Source organism: Myotis nattereri (genome assembly GCF_964212035.1).
Source record: "Myotis nattereri genome assembly, chromosome: 11".
NCBI classification, from domain to species: domain Eukaryota; kingdom Metazoa; phylum Chordata; class Mammalia; order Chiroptera; family Vespertilionidae; genus Myotis; species Myotis nattereri.
In genome coordinates, this window is record NC_138086.1 from 24,740,854 (window position 1) to 24,760,096 (window position 19,243).

At 38.2% G+C, this 19,243-nt stretch overlaps 1 protein-coding gene across 2 annotated transcripts in view; it reads left to right on the forward strand.

Moving 5' to 3' along the window:
• The window catches only part of EXOC4 (exocyst complex component 4), a 750,050-nt gene that overhangs the window by 49,983 nt on the left and 680,824 nt on the right, over nucleotides 1-19,243 (forward strand). For both annotated transcript variants that reach the window (XM_081102441.1, XM_081102440.1), the window contains exons 4-5: nucleotides 5,875-6,059; nucleotides 18,077-18,186. In XM_081102441.1, coding sequence (XP_080958567.1) covers nucleotides 5,875-6,059; nucleotides 18,077-18,186 — 295 coding nt within the window. The remainder of the gene's footprint in view (nucleotides 1-5,874; nucleotides 6,060-18,076; nucleotides 18,187-19,243) is intronic.

A 19,243-nucleotide genomic window follows, 5' to 3' on the forward strand; every position in this document is an offset into this window, starting at 1 on the left:
CCCTTTCCTAGACTTTGTGTTAATAAAATATAAAATATGGGAATTACTTGTGGTAGAATGCCCTGATGTATAAGAAAAAAATGAAATAAGACAAAAGCAAAAATAAGGGGGAATCCAAAGAAAGCGTAAGAATAGCTTAATAAGATGATGTGTTTTTAGAACAAATCTGTGTTTCACAGCAGTAATAGGATGTTTCACGAAGCTAGATGTCATATTTGATCTCTTTTGAGTTTTGTTTTCTAAGATAGATTTGAAGATATTTTAAAAAAGAAATTCACAAGTAAAAGGCCTTTTTTTGACAGCACTTTATCTTGCAGCCCCCCTCCCTTCATTCACTTATCAATAACTTCATCTCATTTGCTTTATCCTGGAAATTCCATTATCTCCCAGGCAGTCTATTGCATTAAGCCTTTAGTACCTAATATCGCCTCATTTACATTGACACGTGCTTGACCTCAGCCCTTCTCCTCTCTTTGTTAATGCACCAACAAGCACTGATATCTCTCTGGAGCATTATCATTTGGCTGTTAGCTCAACTAATAACAACCCTTCATTTGAGCTGATGAAGGTTTATTAAATAAAAACATGCAATCGCCCTGGCGGTAAAGTAATGTAAGGAGAATGGAGGTAGACGGCATCCTGTTATAATGGTGAAAGCATGCTGAGTCTGCATTATAGGTATTTGGTTTCCTTAGGGGAAAGGGGCACCTGAATGGGTTGGATCAATAGCATGTTAGCAAACTGATTTTAAGAATGGGCATTTTTGATTGCCTGATTTGATCACTGATTAGCTATAGGCTGAGGAGTTAGGGTAAAAAAAGGTGTTTTTGCTCCAGGCTCTTGGCCTTGCCCTGTGCTGCAGCTTTCCTGGGAGGTCTAAATAGGAAACTGTCAATAGCCCTGAGGCCTTAAGTCACTTGCCCTCTTCTGAGTTCCCAGGAAAGCTTCTTTGTTGTTTGCAGCCAAAGATTTTTGGTGTTCTTATTTAGTTAAGACCATTCTAAAAAATTGTTTAGCTTGTGTCTTCTTATAATATACATACAGGAAAGGGGAAGGCATCAATTCCTTGGAATAGTCAAATTTCATTATCTTTTTACTGCATCCATAAGTTGGGCCAAGGCAACATTTTCAGAATGTTTATGTTGTCTTACTATTAAAAAAAAAAAAAAAAGCTTCCTTAAGAGAGACAAACTAATTATCAGAGTCCTGAAGGAAATATTTGTTTTGGACTCAACAGTTGCAAACATTTGCTTTCTTAGGGAATATTGTTGCCAAAATAAGCATTTTCATTAGCTAGCAGATGGTTTAGTTAGCAGGTTGGTTTTTTGTTTATACTTAAACAAAAAGTTTCCTTTCTTTTTTTCAGCTGGAACCTTAGTTCTATTTAGAAACAGTTACTAATGTCATTTACCTTTGTGGCGCTCACCTCTCCCAACTAAAACAATAAATAAAAAAGACCAGTAGCTTCTTGTCTAGCATTTTCTTCAGGGAAGCAGCTGTTGAGTATGGCCAGTTTTGGTGTTTCTCCGAAACTTTTCTACTGGTTTATGTTTAAGGCACAAAACTAGATCTTTCCACCTAATCGGCCTGAATAAGGTGGGCAGGAGACAAATTTAATTGTGAAATAATGATTTCCTCATTTAAACTAAAATGAGATTGAGAAACACACTGGGAAAGAAAAATTATAGGCACTATAGTTCATAATTACCAAGATTTCTTTTGTTGTAGACTTATCTGTCATCTCAAGGTAAATTTTTTGAAAGTTCTCGATTATGTGTATTTTAACTGCATTTCACTTATTTTTTGAGTTATAGAAACATTTTTCAGAATTTCTGTTTTCTTAATGGGTAGGTTTCTAATAACAAAACATGCTGTCCTGTTCAATCTCATGTGTTAAAACGTTTTGTAAATGTTTGTTTATTTTCCTAATCCTAAAGGAAATACTTGTTTTAACTCCAAAACAGATTTCTGTTATTTATATGAGAAGTTGAGTAGAATACCAATTTTCTGTTAGATAATAATTGGTATTCTGTGGAAAAAAAAAAATCCCTTCTAAGTAGTATCTCATCCCTGCCCCCAAATAATTTTTTAAAATATATGTAAGAGAAATTCTAGATACAATTAGTTGGCTCATTATCTACTGTAGTAAGTAATATGTACGAAATGGTGTGGCATACCTTAGAATCTTAAGAGGTCATTGGGGTTTGAATGAATGATAATTGTCTTGTGAGTAGATGTATAGACAACATTTACCTATGAACTATTCCACTGTTTGTTGTCTATTTCACCTTTTATTTACAATTTTAATATATATTTGTGACATTATTTAGTGTCACAAAGTCACATCTGTGAACCCAATTTTGATAACTTCTCATAGCCACTAACCTGTGAGGCCATTTTGCTGCTGCTTTGATCCATCTGCATCTCTTGAATTCCTGTTAATGTTTCATCAGTGTATTATTTTGAAGTGTTCTGTAGTCATTACATTTGGAAAACGGTGAAATAATTTATGAAATAACCATTTCTCATACATTAAATGTCTCTTTAGTTGTATTTTTATTAGGAATTATGCTCAGTTCTAAATATAGGGGGGGTTTCTCCTGTAGTGAAGCCTTACTGTCAATAACTACCTGGAAGCCAGATCCACAGGACAACAGACTTAACCATCAGTGATGGTTGTGGGTTTGGCTGCTGCCTCACCAAGTTTTTCTTTATGTGTAAACTTTCTGGTACAGGCTACTTAAAGCAAGATAAGATAAATGTCAGGTTTCTGCTAGTAAACTGATGTTCTAGGCGTCAAATGTTGCATTGACAATTATTTTCTTCAAGTTGGTTTGAGTACCACTTAGGGAGGGTAGAGTAGGGGGAAGACAGTGACCTTGCCTAGCTTCCAGGATTATAGTTTTATAAACTGACTCTAAATAAGTGAAGGACAGAAAATAAAACACTGTATTTTCATATAGAAACAAGAGACTATTCTCTATTCTCATTGTGGTAAGGTTTTCAAATCTTTTAAGATAGCTCTTGATAGTGTGTGTGTGTGTGTGTGTGTGTGTGTGTGTGTGTGTTAATTGTACTTATATTCCTGTATTTTGGGTCAATGAGACATATTCAGAAACTTTGTAATCTATATGGTTACAATGGTTCTATGAAGGAAACAACACTTTACTGAAAATGCTGCATCAAAGCATGTTGAAAACACCCTCTGAGGTTTCTTTGCCCACAGAATAAAGAGGTGCCAGGCACTGTGCTGTTTTACCTATGTGTTAAAAATATTTTAATTAAGTGGCTTTGAAAGTTGACATCATATAATTTTGTATTTGGAATTTGATGAATTTGGGCTAAAAATCGTCATGCAAATTCCTACAAACAAATCAAGCTTGGATGTGCAGTGGGTGATTTTTAAGCTTAAATATCTCAGTTGGATTTAATTACCTTAAGGGATAAGGCTACATGATGGACCAGTGGTTTACCAAATTATTTTTCATTTTCTGGATTTCGATGTCACTAAAGGTTACCGCGTCCTCTTTTCTCTGCTAGAGATTCAAGTTAAAATCCATTTTAGAGCATCCGTGTGAATGAATTTGTTGTTGTTTTTCCTCCCTGGGGACACGCTGGTCATTTGGTGAGGCTGCCTTTCCATTTGGAATTGCTGCAGCTTGCACAGGCCCAGGGCTCTCAGAGCAGGGCAGTTGCAAGTCAGCATGAAAATGAACAGGCGGGCTTCGGAGGGCAGAGCTGGCCCAGGGCTTGTCACTCTTTCATTTCCTCATTCTTTCTTGGTAAATGTAAGGAAACCTATTTGCTGCTGACATTTGATTCTAGCATATCACAAAACAAGTGATACGTTTGTGGGTGAGCCTTTGCATTTTCCTCCCCATCTCAGGCCACTTTGCATTTGGCAGCTCCCAAGCTGTCCATACTCACCGTCCACAACGCCTCCATGTCTGTGTATATTGGTATAGATTTCTGATGAACACGTAACCACTGGTATGTTTCATGGCCTTCACCACTTATTGCTTTTGTCTAAATGCTTCATTTTTTAGGAGCATGTTTATTTGCATAAATACATTTAATGTTTTTACCCTGAAGTAAGCATTATTAGTTATTGCCTTTATTTGTACATCGTAGGAATATTTAGAAGTATGACCTCAGCAGGCAGTAGTCATCACATGCTAATCCCTTCAGGGAGCTTGGTGTGCTCTTTGCCCTCTGAGTTCAGCTTGTGGGCATCTCTTCTCTGTTGTTGTTGTTACTACATTTGCATTCTTTGTGCTTTTTTCCTTCCACCTTTGTTCTCCAAAGGTGAATATTCTCCTCAATATTCTCTTCACTTTAAGTTTTTTTCACTAAAAATATATAAGATCTTTATACATAAGGGCATAAATATAATTTCATATACATGGATAAATGGGATCGGATCATACATGCTATTTTTTTCTTTTGAAACCTATACACTTTGGTTTCCAAATGAGTTGCTCCAGGTTCCCTGAGTCCCTCCCTATCTTCTCCCTTTGTTGTAGGCATTCCTACACCATTTTTATTCATCCAATCCATTTTGTCTTAAAATCTCCCAAATAGCACTTTACACCAGGAGTATCTCCCTCTCCGTAGTTTATCTTCTGTTCACTGTTCAAATCCTCGTTCTTCTATCAAACTGGGTTAAGCCAAGCAGTGATGACTGCTATTGTCCTCATGTAGCATTCATGTAAAATTGCATTGACCTCCCTGTGTATGTGTATATGAGAAAGAGAGACTGACTTTATGTAAACTCACATGTAGACTCAGGCTAATGAAGCTCTGGTTCATGGTCATCATAAGAATTATTAAAACATTTATAATGTGCTTCTGTTTAGACTTAAAAGGCTAGCTTTGAAAGTTAATTTAAACTATTAGCATGTGGAATTCTTGTGAGAATATGCGTGATATAATCACTTTAATTGGGGAGTTCATTTTACTTGTGTCCATTGATAGGCCGTGTATGTAGGAATTAATTGTATGTATGGCTTTGCTGGTATGTTAGATGCCTTCATGCTTATCTTTATCAAGCTTGTTTTCTTCAGCATTCTATGTCTCAGATGCTAAATCCTTCAAGGCAGAGCGAGGCCTAGCCACATTGTGCAGTAGTCACCCCATATTCGCAGGGCATGTGTTCCGAAATCCCCAATGGGTACCTGAATTCTATATGTACTATGTTTCTGCCTTTAGAAGCATACCTGTTATAAAAGTTAATCTATACATTAGGCACTTTCACAGAAAGAAGATTGGTTCTTACCATAGATTTTAGCAATCTCACCATGCAATTTTTTTTCTTATTAAGTTGGGAACTTTTCACTTAAAGGAAGCACTATACGGCTTTCTTTGGTATATTCCATTGCCTGTATCACTACTTTTGCACTTTGGGGCCATTATTATGCAAAATAAGGATTACTTATCACAAGCACTGTGATACTGTGACAGTGACCTGATAACTGAAATGGCTACTCAGTGACTAATGGGGACATAGTGTATGTATGTAGTAAGTATATGCTGGACAAAGGGATGATTCATGTTCTGAGCAGAGTAGATCTGGATGGTGTGTGATTTCATCACACTGCTCAGAAAGGCATGCTCTAAAATTTAGAACTTCAGAGTTATTTCTGTATTTTTCCCCCATTTCATACTTTTGGACCTTGGTTGACCACAGGTAACTGAAACTGCTGAGTGTGAAACCACCGATAAGGGGGACTACGGTACTCTACAAAGTCTACTGTACGTTTATAAGGTTTTCATAGATTCTCTTTTAACAGTATCTTTAAAAAATAGTTCTTCCTATTTAGAATATTTCTAGAGTACTTAGTTATTATACATTATTGTCTTCCCTCCCCTTCCTAGGTGTCAGCAGTCCAGTCTTTGGAGGGCCCCCTGCTCCAAGTAGAAGGACTGAGTGACCTTAGGCTGGAGCTTCACAGCAAGAAGATGAATCTTCACTTAGTTCTCATAGATGAACTGCACCGGCACCTGTACATCAAATCCACCAGCCGAATTGTGCAGCGTATCAAGGAAAAAGGGAGAATAAGGTGGGTTACAGAGGCTCTTTGGTACAGTGTACTATGGCAATATGGAATATTATTTGTTTCCCAGAATATTGTAGTTCTTTTTAATTTTCTTTTTAATATACTGTTTTCAGTGCACCATATTCTGAAAGGCTGACATTCAAAGTTTGTTCATTCCTTCATTGCACATTTCTTATGGTCCTCTTACGTAAAGACCCATAAGAAATATTATGGTCCTTTTATGTAAAGATACATAAGAAACATTTATGGTGGGACTTTAATATGCTGGGCCATCAGAGATACTCTGGTTTATCTCAGAAGAAAGAAAAAAAATCCTTAAATTGGATAGTGATGTCAACCTAATTAGGAAATATGGCTGTATGCACTGAAGTTATAAGATTCTTTGTTACTTAGGGTTGTAGTCCTCTTTCTGGAAGCATTCAGGAGAGTCCTATATTGAAGGGCCTAGGGAAGACTCAAGACATTCAGTAGGTTAGTGTAGACCTGGGAGGGAATAGACCAGAACTTAAATCAGTTAAGGCAGCAGAACATTGGCACAGTCAACAGGTAGCAGAGAGCTGTGCATGTCATGGCCTTCCGAGATTCCTTTGAAATAGCCATAGGCCTTTTCAGAGGACAGTTTAGCACTATCCACGCTTGTTCACTAGCTGTAGACAAGAGGAGCACTGGATGCAGTGCATGCCAGCAATGAAATCTTTCAAGTCCTGTCCTGTTCAAGCAAAACCTGCTGACTTTGTGTGTGATGCTTCAGTTTAGTTGGAGACACTGCCAGAGAAAGAGGAGTTTCTGTCCCTTTTCTGCATATGGCACTAGAAAACCTTTTGCAAGATACACAGATGTCAGGACCTTAGCAGAGAGTAGTGGTAGGTGGGGCAGAGCTAAGAACTTCCTTCCACGTGTCTGGTGGTGACTAGCAGGTCTGAATAGATTTCTTCCCATGCAAGGATTGAAGAAATACTCTGGGTCCTGTGAAAATATTCTGTAGTGTAAGGGAAAATGAGCATTACCTTGAGGTCTTAGAAAAGAGCATTTATTTGAAAAAATATTTTATAAAGCAAAACAGGAAAACTTTAGGAGATTGAAGCTCAAGGTTTCTCAAAAGATGGAAAATGATGTAGTAGTTTAGATTATTTTTCAAAATTATCACTCCTTCCCCTTCACTTTAGTGGGAAAAATGTATTTCCTGCCTTTGACTTTTGGGTTCTTGCTTTTGCCAATCGATTAGCACGTTTCAGGAAGGACCTGAAATGGGTTTATGCCAGTGAGCATATGCCCTCTTGTGCTTCTGCCATTGCTATGATGGCATTGATCCAATGAGGAGGATGAGAGACATGTGGAACTGATCCAAGATCAGCTGACTGCCCACCATCAAAATATGTGCTTCTTGTGAATGTTACTGAAATTTTGTGGTTGTGTGCAGCAAGCATATAGCTTTTATGAAACGTTAACAGAGAATGATAAAAATGGAAATGGGAAGGATACAAAAAGAAATAACTAAAACATGAACAAAATGTAAGAAAAACCAAAATAAAGTGGGGAAATATAGTCTTTGTTTCAAGCATTAGAGTGAAGAATTGGATCAGTGATATGGAGAGACAAGATGACAGAAGAAAGATAATAGGTATGAAAGATAAAGAATAATGATCAATTCAATGATTTTAAGTATTCTACAGAATATGGTGTTATTGGCTGAATTGCATCCCCCTAAAATACATATATTGAAGTCCTAACTCCCAATACCACTGACTGTGATTAATTTTGGAGAAAGGGTCTTTCAAGAGGTAAACAAGTTAAAATGAGGTCATTACAGTGGACTCTAATTGAATATGACCCATGTCCATATAAGAAGAGGAAATATGGACACAGTGTTGCAAAGAAGGAAGACCATGTAAAGACAGAGTGATAAGATGGCCAAGCCAATGAGAGAGGCCTCAGAACAAACCAACCCTGCCAGTGTCTTGGCCTTGTACTTCTAGCCTTCAGAACTGTGAGAAAATAAATTTGTTTGTTTCAACCACCCAGTCTGAGCATTTTGTTATGGCAGAAGCAATACTTATAGTGTAAGTAAAGAAACCTACTTAAAGCAGGGGGAGGGGGGAGTTCTTGATCTGCAAATCAAAAGAATTCAAGGTGAAATTAATGAAAAAAGATCCTTTTGGATATGACCCAGAAATTTTTATGAATTTCAAAAACAAATTCTGTAAGCATTAAGAAGAAAATTGATGTCATCTATTGTGACGGAGATAGTTATCTTCCCACCCAATATTGATTCTCCCCTTCATTTTTAACAATGACCTTATTTTGTTTCTGGTGTCCATATGCCCAGCTACAAGACTCCATTTTCTAGCCTCCTGTATAGCGAAAGGTAATTAGTGAGGCTTCTGCTTGCAAGCTGCTGAATCAGGGCTCATGGGGAAATTCTTTAAAGGTGCCAACTAAATTGGTATGCTCACTCCTTTACCCTTCACCTGCCTTCCTTTACTTCCCATTAGGACATAGAGTGGTGCCATCAATCCATCTTAGTCATGAAGGGACTTTGAGATGGAAGCCACATTGTAATCTCTTTAATGACATGGATCCTCTATTATAACCTGCATAGGTTAAATATTTTATATGACAGGAAGGAAAACCTTTGACTCAGGCCACTGCTACTTGGATCTTCTGTTTTATACAGTTACCCTAGTTCCAATCCAGAGAAAGGAGGATAAGTCAGGCTCACCAGGATTTGCTGACCAGGAAATGGCAGGATACAGCAGACAGAACAAAGGTGACAAAGTGTTGAATGGGGATGAGTTGGGACCAAAGATATCTATTCTCAGCCAAGTGGACATTGATGTGCATGGGTGGCAGAGAGACATCCTCAGATGTAAATTAACAATAAATAAATCACTGTGTTATTTTCTGAGAAGACTAGTCAATGATGAACTCTGATATATAAATCAAATTCAGCAACTCGAGAACAATAAAGTTGTAGATAGTTTATAACTACTGTGAGGACTACACACCACTAAATATGTAAATTTACGTATAAATAACTGACATCTATTTTTACAGGAAAAATAATATTAACTGGCAATTATTATTTTTAAATTTTTTTATTGTTTAAAGTATTACAAATAGTAGTACATATGTCTCCTTTTTTTTCCTCATTGACCTTCCCCTGGCCTGTCCTAACCCCCGGCACATGCCCTTACCCCACCCCCAGTGTCTTGTGTCCATTGGTTATGCTTATGTGCATGCATACAAGTCCTTTAGTTGATCTCTTACCCATCCCCCCCATCACTCCCCAGCCTTCCTGCTATAATTTGACAGTCTATTTGATGCTTCCCTGCCTCTGTATCTATCTTTTGGTTCACCAGGTTATAATGTTCTTTATTATCCATAAATGAGTGAGATCATGTGGTATTTTTCTTTCACTGCCTGGTTTATTTCACTTAGCATAATGCTCTCCAGTTCTATACATGCTGCTGCAAATGGTAAGAATTCCTTCTTCTTTACAGCAGTGTAGTATTCCATTGTGTAGATGTACCATAGTTTTCTAATCTACTCATCTGCTGATGGACATTTAGGCTGTTTCCAAATCTTAGCTATTGTAAATTTTGCTGCTATGAACATAAGGGTACATATATCCTTTCTGATTGCTGTTTCTGTTTTCTTGGGATATATACCTAGAAGTGGAATTACTGGGTCAAATGGCAGTTCCATTTGTAACTTTTTGAAGAAACTCCATATTGTCTTCCACAATGGCTGCACCATGCTGTTTTGATTATCCTTGCTCTGTAGTATAATTGAAGTCAGATATTTCTCAGGATTGCTTTGGTTTTTAGGGTCTTTTGTGGTTCCATACAAATATGATGATTTTTTTTTCTATTTCTTTAAAAAAATGTGCTGCTAATTATCACTGCAATGGCAATTATATTACAGCATATACATGTTTCAAATTAACAAGTTGTACACATTAAATTTACATAGTTATATATCAAAAACATTAAAAAAGAAAAAGAAAGTGTATGTAGTCAAAGAATAATGCATAAAAATAAGCAGGAGTTTTATCTCAACATTGTTGGTAGACACTGGGAAATTTGGATAGGCAGGAGATAGAAAAGAGTCAGCAGTTCTATTTTTGGATTTTAATAATTAGAGAAAATATGTTTAATTTATTTAAATTTGAGTATACTAAACTAGATATACATATATTTAAAGATTTCTATGTTAAAAATCACCAGAGGGGAGAAACCAAGATGGTGGCATAGGTAAACACCGGAAATTGCTGCCTCGCACAACCACTTCAAAAATACAACTAAAAGACAAAATGAACATCACCCAGAACCACAGGAAGGCTGGCTGAGTGAAAATTCTACAACTAGAAGGAAAGAGAAAAGCACACTGAGACTCAGAGGAGCTGCGGAAGTAAAGTGCAGAGGTACGGAGGCACACGTGGAAAGGGCTGGCAGCTGAGGACACGGTTGTCTTTTTCAATCAGGAGGGCGTCTCAAGCTCCTAACTGCTCTGAACTCCAGTTCTGGGCGAGTCTCTGGGGACCCAGACTCATACGGGGAGAAACTGGACTGTCTGGCATCGGTCGGAACTCAAGGGCGGCTTTCTCTCAGAGGTGCTTGCAGTTATTACCACGGGACACTGAGACCCGGGGCCTCTTAGGGCAGGGTTGAGGATCAGCCATAGCTGTTTGCTCCACCCTGTTGATTCCCTGAAACCCAGCTCCACCCAAGCTGTGTGCAGAGGCTTTTGCATATGAATGGCTTGGCCCTTTGCAATCTGAAAATTACCTAACAAACTTCAGCTGGGTCAGAGAGACCCAGAACATCCAAAAGAAGGCCCAAGGCCCCACAGCAGTTTGCATTGCTTCACAGCTGGGCCTCATCTGGGCACTTCCAAACCCCAAACTAAGAAGAGGAATCTGCAGATCTCTCCATAGCTCCTGCTGGGTAGCCTCAGGCAGAGGCTAAATTAGCACCTCCTTAAAGATCCAAGAGCCAGTGTACCCAGTGGTCAGAGTATGACCATCCAGATTACAACTCTTCAGATCCATAAGGGACACAGTCAGGGAGAAGACTCAGTGAGCATTAAATCCCCACTGAAGCAAGTCTTGCCCCTAAGGGTGTCTCCAGCACAGAAGTTCTCCCACTGTAGACACAGCTGATTCTCATAGACAGTTGGCCTGGAAGTCAATTCCTCCCTGTGATACCTACAACAATCAAGGCTTAACTACAACAAGACTGTGCACAAAGCCCACAAAGGGGTGCACCAAGAGTGTCCACCTCAGGTAATTGGGGAGCCTGGGCCACTGGGCCCTATAGGACACCTAGCACAGAAAGCCACTCTATCAACACAGGGAAGCATAAAAAATGCGGAGACAAAGAAACAGGTCACAAATGACAGAACTGGAGGAAAGCAAAATACTGGATATAGAGTTCAAAACCATGTTTATAAGGTTTTTCAAGAATTTTGTAGAAACCGCCGATAAATTTAGTGAGACCCTCGAGGTTATGAGAAAGGACCAACTATAAATTAAGCATACACTAACTGAAATAAAGAATATTATACAGTGTTCCAACAGCACACTAGAGGATCCCAAGAATCAAGTCAAAGTTTTGAAATATGAAGAAGCAAAAAACACCAAACCAGAAAAACAAAAAGAAAAAAAATATCCAAAAATAGAAGATAGTGTAAGGAGCCTCTGAGACTTCAGGCGTACCAACATCCGAATTATGGGGGTGCCAGAAGAAGAGAGAGAGCAAGATATTGAAAACCTATTTGAAGAAATAATGACAGAAAACTTCCCCTACCTGGTGAAAGAAATAGACTTACAAGTCCAGGAAGCGCAGAGAACCCCAAACAAAAGGAACCCAAAGAGGACCACACCAAGACACATCATCATTAAAATGCTAAGAGCAAAAGACAAAGAGAGAATCTTAAAAGCAGCAAGAGAAAAACAGTTAGTTACCTACAAGGGAGTACCCATATGACTGTCAGCTGATTTCTCAACAGAAACTATGCAGGCCAGAAGGGAGTGGCAAGAAATATTCAAAGTGATGAATAGCCAGAACCTACAACCAAGATTACTTTATCCAGCAAAGCTATCATGTAAAATTGAAGGTCAGATAAAGAGCTTCACAGATAAGAAAAAGCTAAAGGAGTTTATCACCACCAAACTAGTATTATATGAAATGCTGAAAGGTATCCTTTAAGAAGAGGAAGAAGAAGAAAAAGGTAAAGATACAAATTATGAACAACAAATACACATCTACCAACAAGTGAATGTAAAAATCAAGTGAATAAATAATCTGATGAACAGAATAAACTGGTGAACAAAATAGAATCAGGGTCATAGAAAAGGAGGTGGACTGAATATTCTCAGGGGAGGAAGGGGGTGTGGGTGTGTGGGAAGAGACTGGACAAAAATTGTACACCTATGGATGAGGACAGTGGGGGCAGGTAAGGGCAGAGGGTGGGGCGGGAATGGAGTGGAGGGAAGCTGTGGGGGGGGGGGGGGCGGGGAAGAGGAACAACTGTAACAATCTGAACAATAAAGATTTAATAAAAATTAAAAAAAAATCACCAAAGAAGACAGCAAATAAAACATTGTCTACTGCAAAGGTTGATGCATTAGCCAGTGTTCTTGACTACAAATAGCAGAAGTCAGTCCTGGTAACTAAAACAAGGAAAGAAATTTAGGGGAAAGTTATCAGGTAGGTCACAGAATTGAAGAGAAGGAAGTCTGTATGACCGGGCTCTAAAACCCAGGAGGGACCAAGGCAGATGAAGCCACTGAGCACACATCATTGACTGACTGGTTGGGTTGCACATTGCTGGCAACATACCTACAGTTGCTGGATTTTTAACTCTCTGGTAAATGATCTCTAAATGTCCCTGGAACTTTTCTTTATCTTCTTAAGATTCAAAGTCCTGGGTGGATGCATTCAGTTTGTTGAGCCGGGACTAGCCTGGCCTCCTTCAACTTTTATAATCAGAAGTAGTGTCCTCTTTCTTTTTTGCTTTGACCGGACAATGGAGAGTCTGTTGTCCAAATACAGAGACTGTTCCAATTGTTGGTATCCAAAACAACTATACCAATGCCCAACAACAAGTTTCTGCTACTGGAGAAAGGAAGTCACATGAAAGCACATACATATAAAGAACAGATGTTTTTGAAGTGGAACTTGAAAAGAGTTGAAATGATATATATCTAAATCTGCATCCTTTATATGTAGATATAAATGACGTGTAGAAAATTCCTGAAAGGATATGCTGAAACACCGAAAAAAGGACTTACCTGTGGGAAATGGAGATGGAGAGTGGGAAATGGGAAAGAAGGGCTTATTCCATACCCTCTGCCTAGGGAGTGTATTCATCAGGAGCATGTTATTACTTTCATAAAAATACAGTTACTGATGATGCTTTTGAAGATACTTAAAAATGAAATGGCAAATGTTTACTGTTGAAAGGAAAAACTAGGATTTAAAATTCTATATAGGATTAATGTTGAAAAAAGCAAAGGTTACAGTGTGTGTGTGTGTGTGTGTGTGTGTGTGTGTTGGGGGGACAGGGATGAATGGACAATCAGAGGCTTTGTTCTGTGAAATGTTTGGAAGGGCTTACGCCAAAATAATATTTGTAGATTTTTTTTTTATTTTCAAAAAGGAATCCTTAATACCTTAGAGGCTGATAAAATCAATAAAACGTATAAAAATAATCCTTTAATTTATTGCATGCATCCTGGTTAATACTTCACTAGCCTTGCTTTTTTGGACACTGTAGTTCCTGGAGGAGAAAATGCAGACTCGGGTTTTGGTGTCCATATTTGTCTCTGGGTGTGTAAAGAGCGACCTCGACCCCCTTGTATTATTTGCTGCCTAACTATTTTATTTTTTAATTTTTTCCCCATGTAACTGTTTTCTTTCTCTGGTTTTCCCCTTAGCTTAGATTTTAGCTCCACTTTATTTTGTATTAAATGTCTTCAACACTACTTGGTCTGTCATTTGAGACCCTGATTGTTTTTGACTTTTATACCCTTTGAATCATTCATTATTCTTTCTGTATTTTCCAAGAGCTCTTAGAACTGTAGAAAATTACTGTGCCAGCCATTCGTGTTTCATTCTTCCGTTAAATTTTCTTACTAAGGGCATATTATCTTTGACAGATATTTCTCAGCTCAGTTTGATTGAGCAAACTTTTATGAGCTTGCTCTTTGACAGTTACTGTGCCAGCTGTTGGAGTTATAGAGGTGAATATATTAGTTACTAGATTTAAAGTCAAAGTTCAACTCACCTCCGTCAAGTTTAGTTTGACAATAAAATCAACCAGATGAGCTGTTGCTGTAAATTTTGGACATAGTTGTACATATTTATTACTAAGTGCAGGAACAGAAAGAAGTTCTAATTAAAAAGCAAATGTTTAATAAGCTGTCAGCACTTCTAATCCTTATTTAAAAAAAAACAACCAAACTTTTCATGGCTTGAAATATTGAAATCAGACACATTTAGAAGGCGCTCTTTACTAATTGCATGGATGGTTCCCAGCCAGAAAGTTTTTGGGGCTGTGGTGGTAGGGGTTGCTTTCTTGGAATAGTTTAATTTGCTTATAGTTTTTCTATCCGCCATCATGTAGTTATTTATATTTTTAAAATCCTCATCCGAAGATATGTTTTTTAAAAAGATTGATTTTAGAGAGAGGAAGAGAGAGAAACATTGATGTACGAGAGAAACATCGATCAGTTGCCTCCTGTAGGCAACCTGACTGGGGATTGAACCCAAAACCCAGGTATATACCCTAACCGGCCAACTGAGCCTGGCCAGGGCTGAAGCTATTTAATAGCAAATCACGTTCAATCACAATATACAATTAGTAATTTGGGAGGGATGGTCTTTTGTCCATCAGCTATTTTTTTTTCAACTTAGCTATGAATGATTCTGATAAAAATTTGTAATCATATATATTTAAATAGAAAAATAACTCCTATCATTTTTTTTCAAACTAAGGTAGTTCAAATCACTCATATTAATTAGAAACTTGAACAATCCAATTTTGATTTTATTTTTTGTTTAAAAAATACTTCCTCTGAGAGATTCAGAACCCTTTGAGGGTACTAATTATTTAATACTTCTGAACTTAATCTCTGGTGTATGATAAGAACAGGCTTTTTCTGTCGTCTGAAGCGGAAACTGAGGGATGTGCTCTTTAAGTGTGATATTCTACAGTGTCACCTACCTTTCTGTTGAGCTTCGTGTCTAGTAGCTGAGTGAGTGGGGCACCTACCTTTCTCTTGAACTCTTGAGATTAAGTCCTTCCAGAAAAGAACAAGAGAAAAACTAAAAGTCATTTGCAGATACTTGCCTTTGGGTTGGTGTTCACGAAGGGGAAAATTGAAGCCCAAAGGAAAATTTTAGAAAGAGAGATGAGTCTATGAAAATAGTGTTGCAGTAAATTGACTTTCTGAAAGTTTATTGATGGAGTTTGAGGGCCCTTCTGGCTCTGTAATAAAGTCTGTAGGCTTTTTTTTTTTTCCCCTCAAAGTTAAAATGGCAAGCTATTTATCACCCTATATTTAACTAAAATCTATTTTTAGCTTAAAACCGAGAAAATAATGATGGGTTTTGATCTAAAGTGAATCATATGCACATCTGTGTTTATAGAAATGTGTGTTTTACTCACATATATATCACTGGGCACACACATGTACTAATTCTACTGCTTCATTTATAGGCTTGGCAGGCGGTATTCCAGCCATACACCTGAACCCTCCTGCTAATTGACGCCTTCATTTATCAGTGCTTTAAAAATAACTCCTCCACTTTTGTTACAGAAATATTTATAAAATGTATCCTATATTTTTCTTATCATTTAAAATTGAAATGAACTTTTTCTTCTTTACTCAATAGCAGCTCCATAAACATCAGTGATTATCCTCTGCCCCTGGGCATATGTGTATCCAGGGGCCTGTGTGTATCCAGGGGCATGTGTGTATCCAGGGGTTAGAGAGGGGCATAGAGCTGGTTTTCCACTTGTGAGTCAAGTGCAGGTAAAAGAGGATGAGGTGGTTGAGAAGATAAATGAGAAGATAGTAGTCAATATGTAAAAGATAAATGGATGAATTGATGATCTATGAATTTATTGATTGATATAATATGCAAACTATTGTGATAAACTAGTGGATTTGAAAGCTCTGTTGGATTTTCTTAAGATAGTTTAGGCAGCTAGGAATTTATAGCTTTATATTGGAGGAAAAGAGTTGTTGGAACTATATCAGTTCAATTCTTAGTAAATGCTGTTTCTGTTACTTTTGTATCTTATACTTCACATGAGTTTTCACATTAGTCTGCAAGTGATTTCAACAATTGGAAATGTGCTAAGTTTGGTTAGCTCCTACCTTAGTCATAGTTGGAGCCTCAGCAGTGGGCACGGTGCCAAGCACACAACAGATGCTTAAGACTCAAGTAATGATTCCCCCTTCTCTGTTTAAGTGAAAAGGGAGAAGTTAATGATTGTCATAGTTATCCTTATGGCCTAGGACAGTGGATCACACATTACCAGCACTCAATAAAAATAATACCTTACATGATAATTTTGCCCTTTAACATAAAGTTTGTTTTTCAAAAATTTCTGAAAGAAAATGTTTATTTTTTTATTCACTTAAGAATACAACAAAAACAGATCCAGAGGCAGAGAAGCATCAATCAGACCATCAAACCTCAGAGGGAAGATAGGGGAGGGTGGGGGTAAGGGGGAGAGAGATCTAGCAAAGGACTTGTATGCATGCACATAAGCCTAACCAATGGACACAGACACCAAGGGGGGAGGGCATCAGTGGGGAGGGGGACAATGGGGGCATAAGGACACATATGTAATACCTTAATCAATAATAATAATAATAATAATAATAATAATAATAATAAAAATACACACATACTTATTACTTTGGTTCCAAAAGTGGTGTAGGAGGGAGATGGGGATATGTCAGTTTGTGGGGACAGATGTTCAGAATTGCACACATCCTTTCATTACATCTGGAGAAAGTCTTCCTATAGGTGTGGTCTCGTCCCTGCTTCCCTCGACCTGTCCTCCCTTTATAACTCACTATGCTAATCATTTGCATGGGTAGCAACTGCTACAGAAGATATGCATTGGGACTGGAAAGGGGTGATGGGAACTACCTATGATGTTGACCTCTGTGCCCTTGAGATTTGACTTAGATGTAGCTTTTCTCTTATAGATGCACTGTGATTAGATGATTCAGTTTCTGGAAGGTAGGACACAGGTGTTATTTGCCTTGGCATTGCCTATATTCTTGCACTTAACAGATGCCTATAAATGGGAATTAACTTGAAATTTAATTTTTTATAGTCTTTGTGTCATTCAAAATTGATGTGTTTATTTTGGAGACTCTAAAGTTAATTATGAAGATGAGGGAGCTAGGCCTTTTTGGAAAAGGTGATAAATACTGAATTAACCCTGTTCAAAGTTCCTTCAGTCATCATTGATTGTAGTGATTTTCAACTTGATAAAATTTATGAACCTCTTTTAAAGAAAACTAAAAGTAGTGAAATCCCAGAGTATGTCAAAGAACTTTAGCTTGAAAAACACAAATTAAACTAGACTTAACTAATTAAACCTTTGTTTGGTTATCATGAAAAGGTATCAGTTGCTCTTTCTTTGCTGATAAATTAATTTCAATACAGAAACAAAGGAAGGTACTGAAACTGTGTGGCTTAATTTGGTTCAAAGGTGGCATCCAGATGATCCAGAACAAACTTATATTAATTTTTTAAATTTTGCATAGAAATGAAAGACAATAAATATTTACATACTTGGAGCTTTTAGGACACATCGTTATACTCCTGTCTGTGACAGTCATCACTTCACTGGAAATATACTTGGGAGATATTTGAAGTCACAGAGTGAAAGGGGCTCAAAATAGAGAGAAGGTGATAAGGGGTGGCATGTGTGGGATTTGAGTTGTTTTGGGGGAAGTGGTGAGTAACGACTGCTACTTTTCCCTCCAGTACCCTTGTGAAAGATGCTTCTCCTATTCCTCTGATTGATGTTACAAACCTTCCTACACCTCGAAAATTTCTTGATAACTCTCAATATTCGACACCGGGAAGCTCGAGTGGTAAGTGTTTAATTTTCCAGCTCCTGGCAAAGATCTGGGGAGCTTGCAGGGTTGGGGGGCTTGAGGCTAGTCCCCTGGGGCCTGTGAGGAGCCCTTTGCTTTCCTCAGAGAGAACACGATTTAAGGGGATTGGCTGGGCCTGCTGCACCTATCTAGCAATCTGGCCTGCCTGCTGATCCAGTTGAGGATGTGTTTTATTTGACTGGCATTGCTTGTTTTTCTGAGGTTGAATGTGAATGTTTTTTTATGGAGGATGTCTTATCCTTTTGCTATAACCTCTATTGCTTCTATTAGCTTTGACCCAGCTGCCTAATTTATTACATTCCCTGTGTGGTCCGTGAGGGTTTTTGCATGTGTGACCCCCGTTATGTATTTTGACTCCTGTATCTTTCAGTGGCCTCCCCACTTCATATGTGCATACACATGCATATGCACACACAGACACACACACAACACACACTTTGAGGATATATCCAGTTTCTTCTTGGGCTACCTAAATTCTGTTGAATAAGATAAAGGAGAGCCAGTTTGGCTTATATTTATAGTTGGAGGAGGGAGAGTGTACTTTGACTCTGGATGCAAAGATTTAGGGGAATTTTGGTATGGCTCAGACCTGACCATCAGAGTATTCAGACCAGCTGTGCTCAGAGAGTGGGCCTCTGCAAGGAGCTGCTCTGCTATTGCACCTTTGGGTTAGGGAGAAGGGACTGGATATCTTTTGTGGGATGCCCTGCAGGTGCCTTCCTTTGACAGCCTTCCTCAATGCCTTTTAAAGAAATAGTAACACATGATCTCACTCATATATGGAATCTAATTAACAAAATAAACTGATGATCGGAGTGAATCCAGAGACATGGAAGCATGGAACAGAGAGCGGAATCTTAGAGGGAAGGTGAGGGAGGGTGGGTGGGAGGTAATCAACCAAAGACCTTGTATGTATATACGCACAACCCATGGACACAGACTGTAGGATGGTGTGGGCCTGTGGTGGAGGGTGTGGATGGGTTGGAGGGGATCGATAGGGGAAAAAAGAGGACTTATGTAATACTTTCAACAA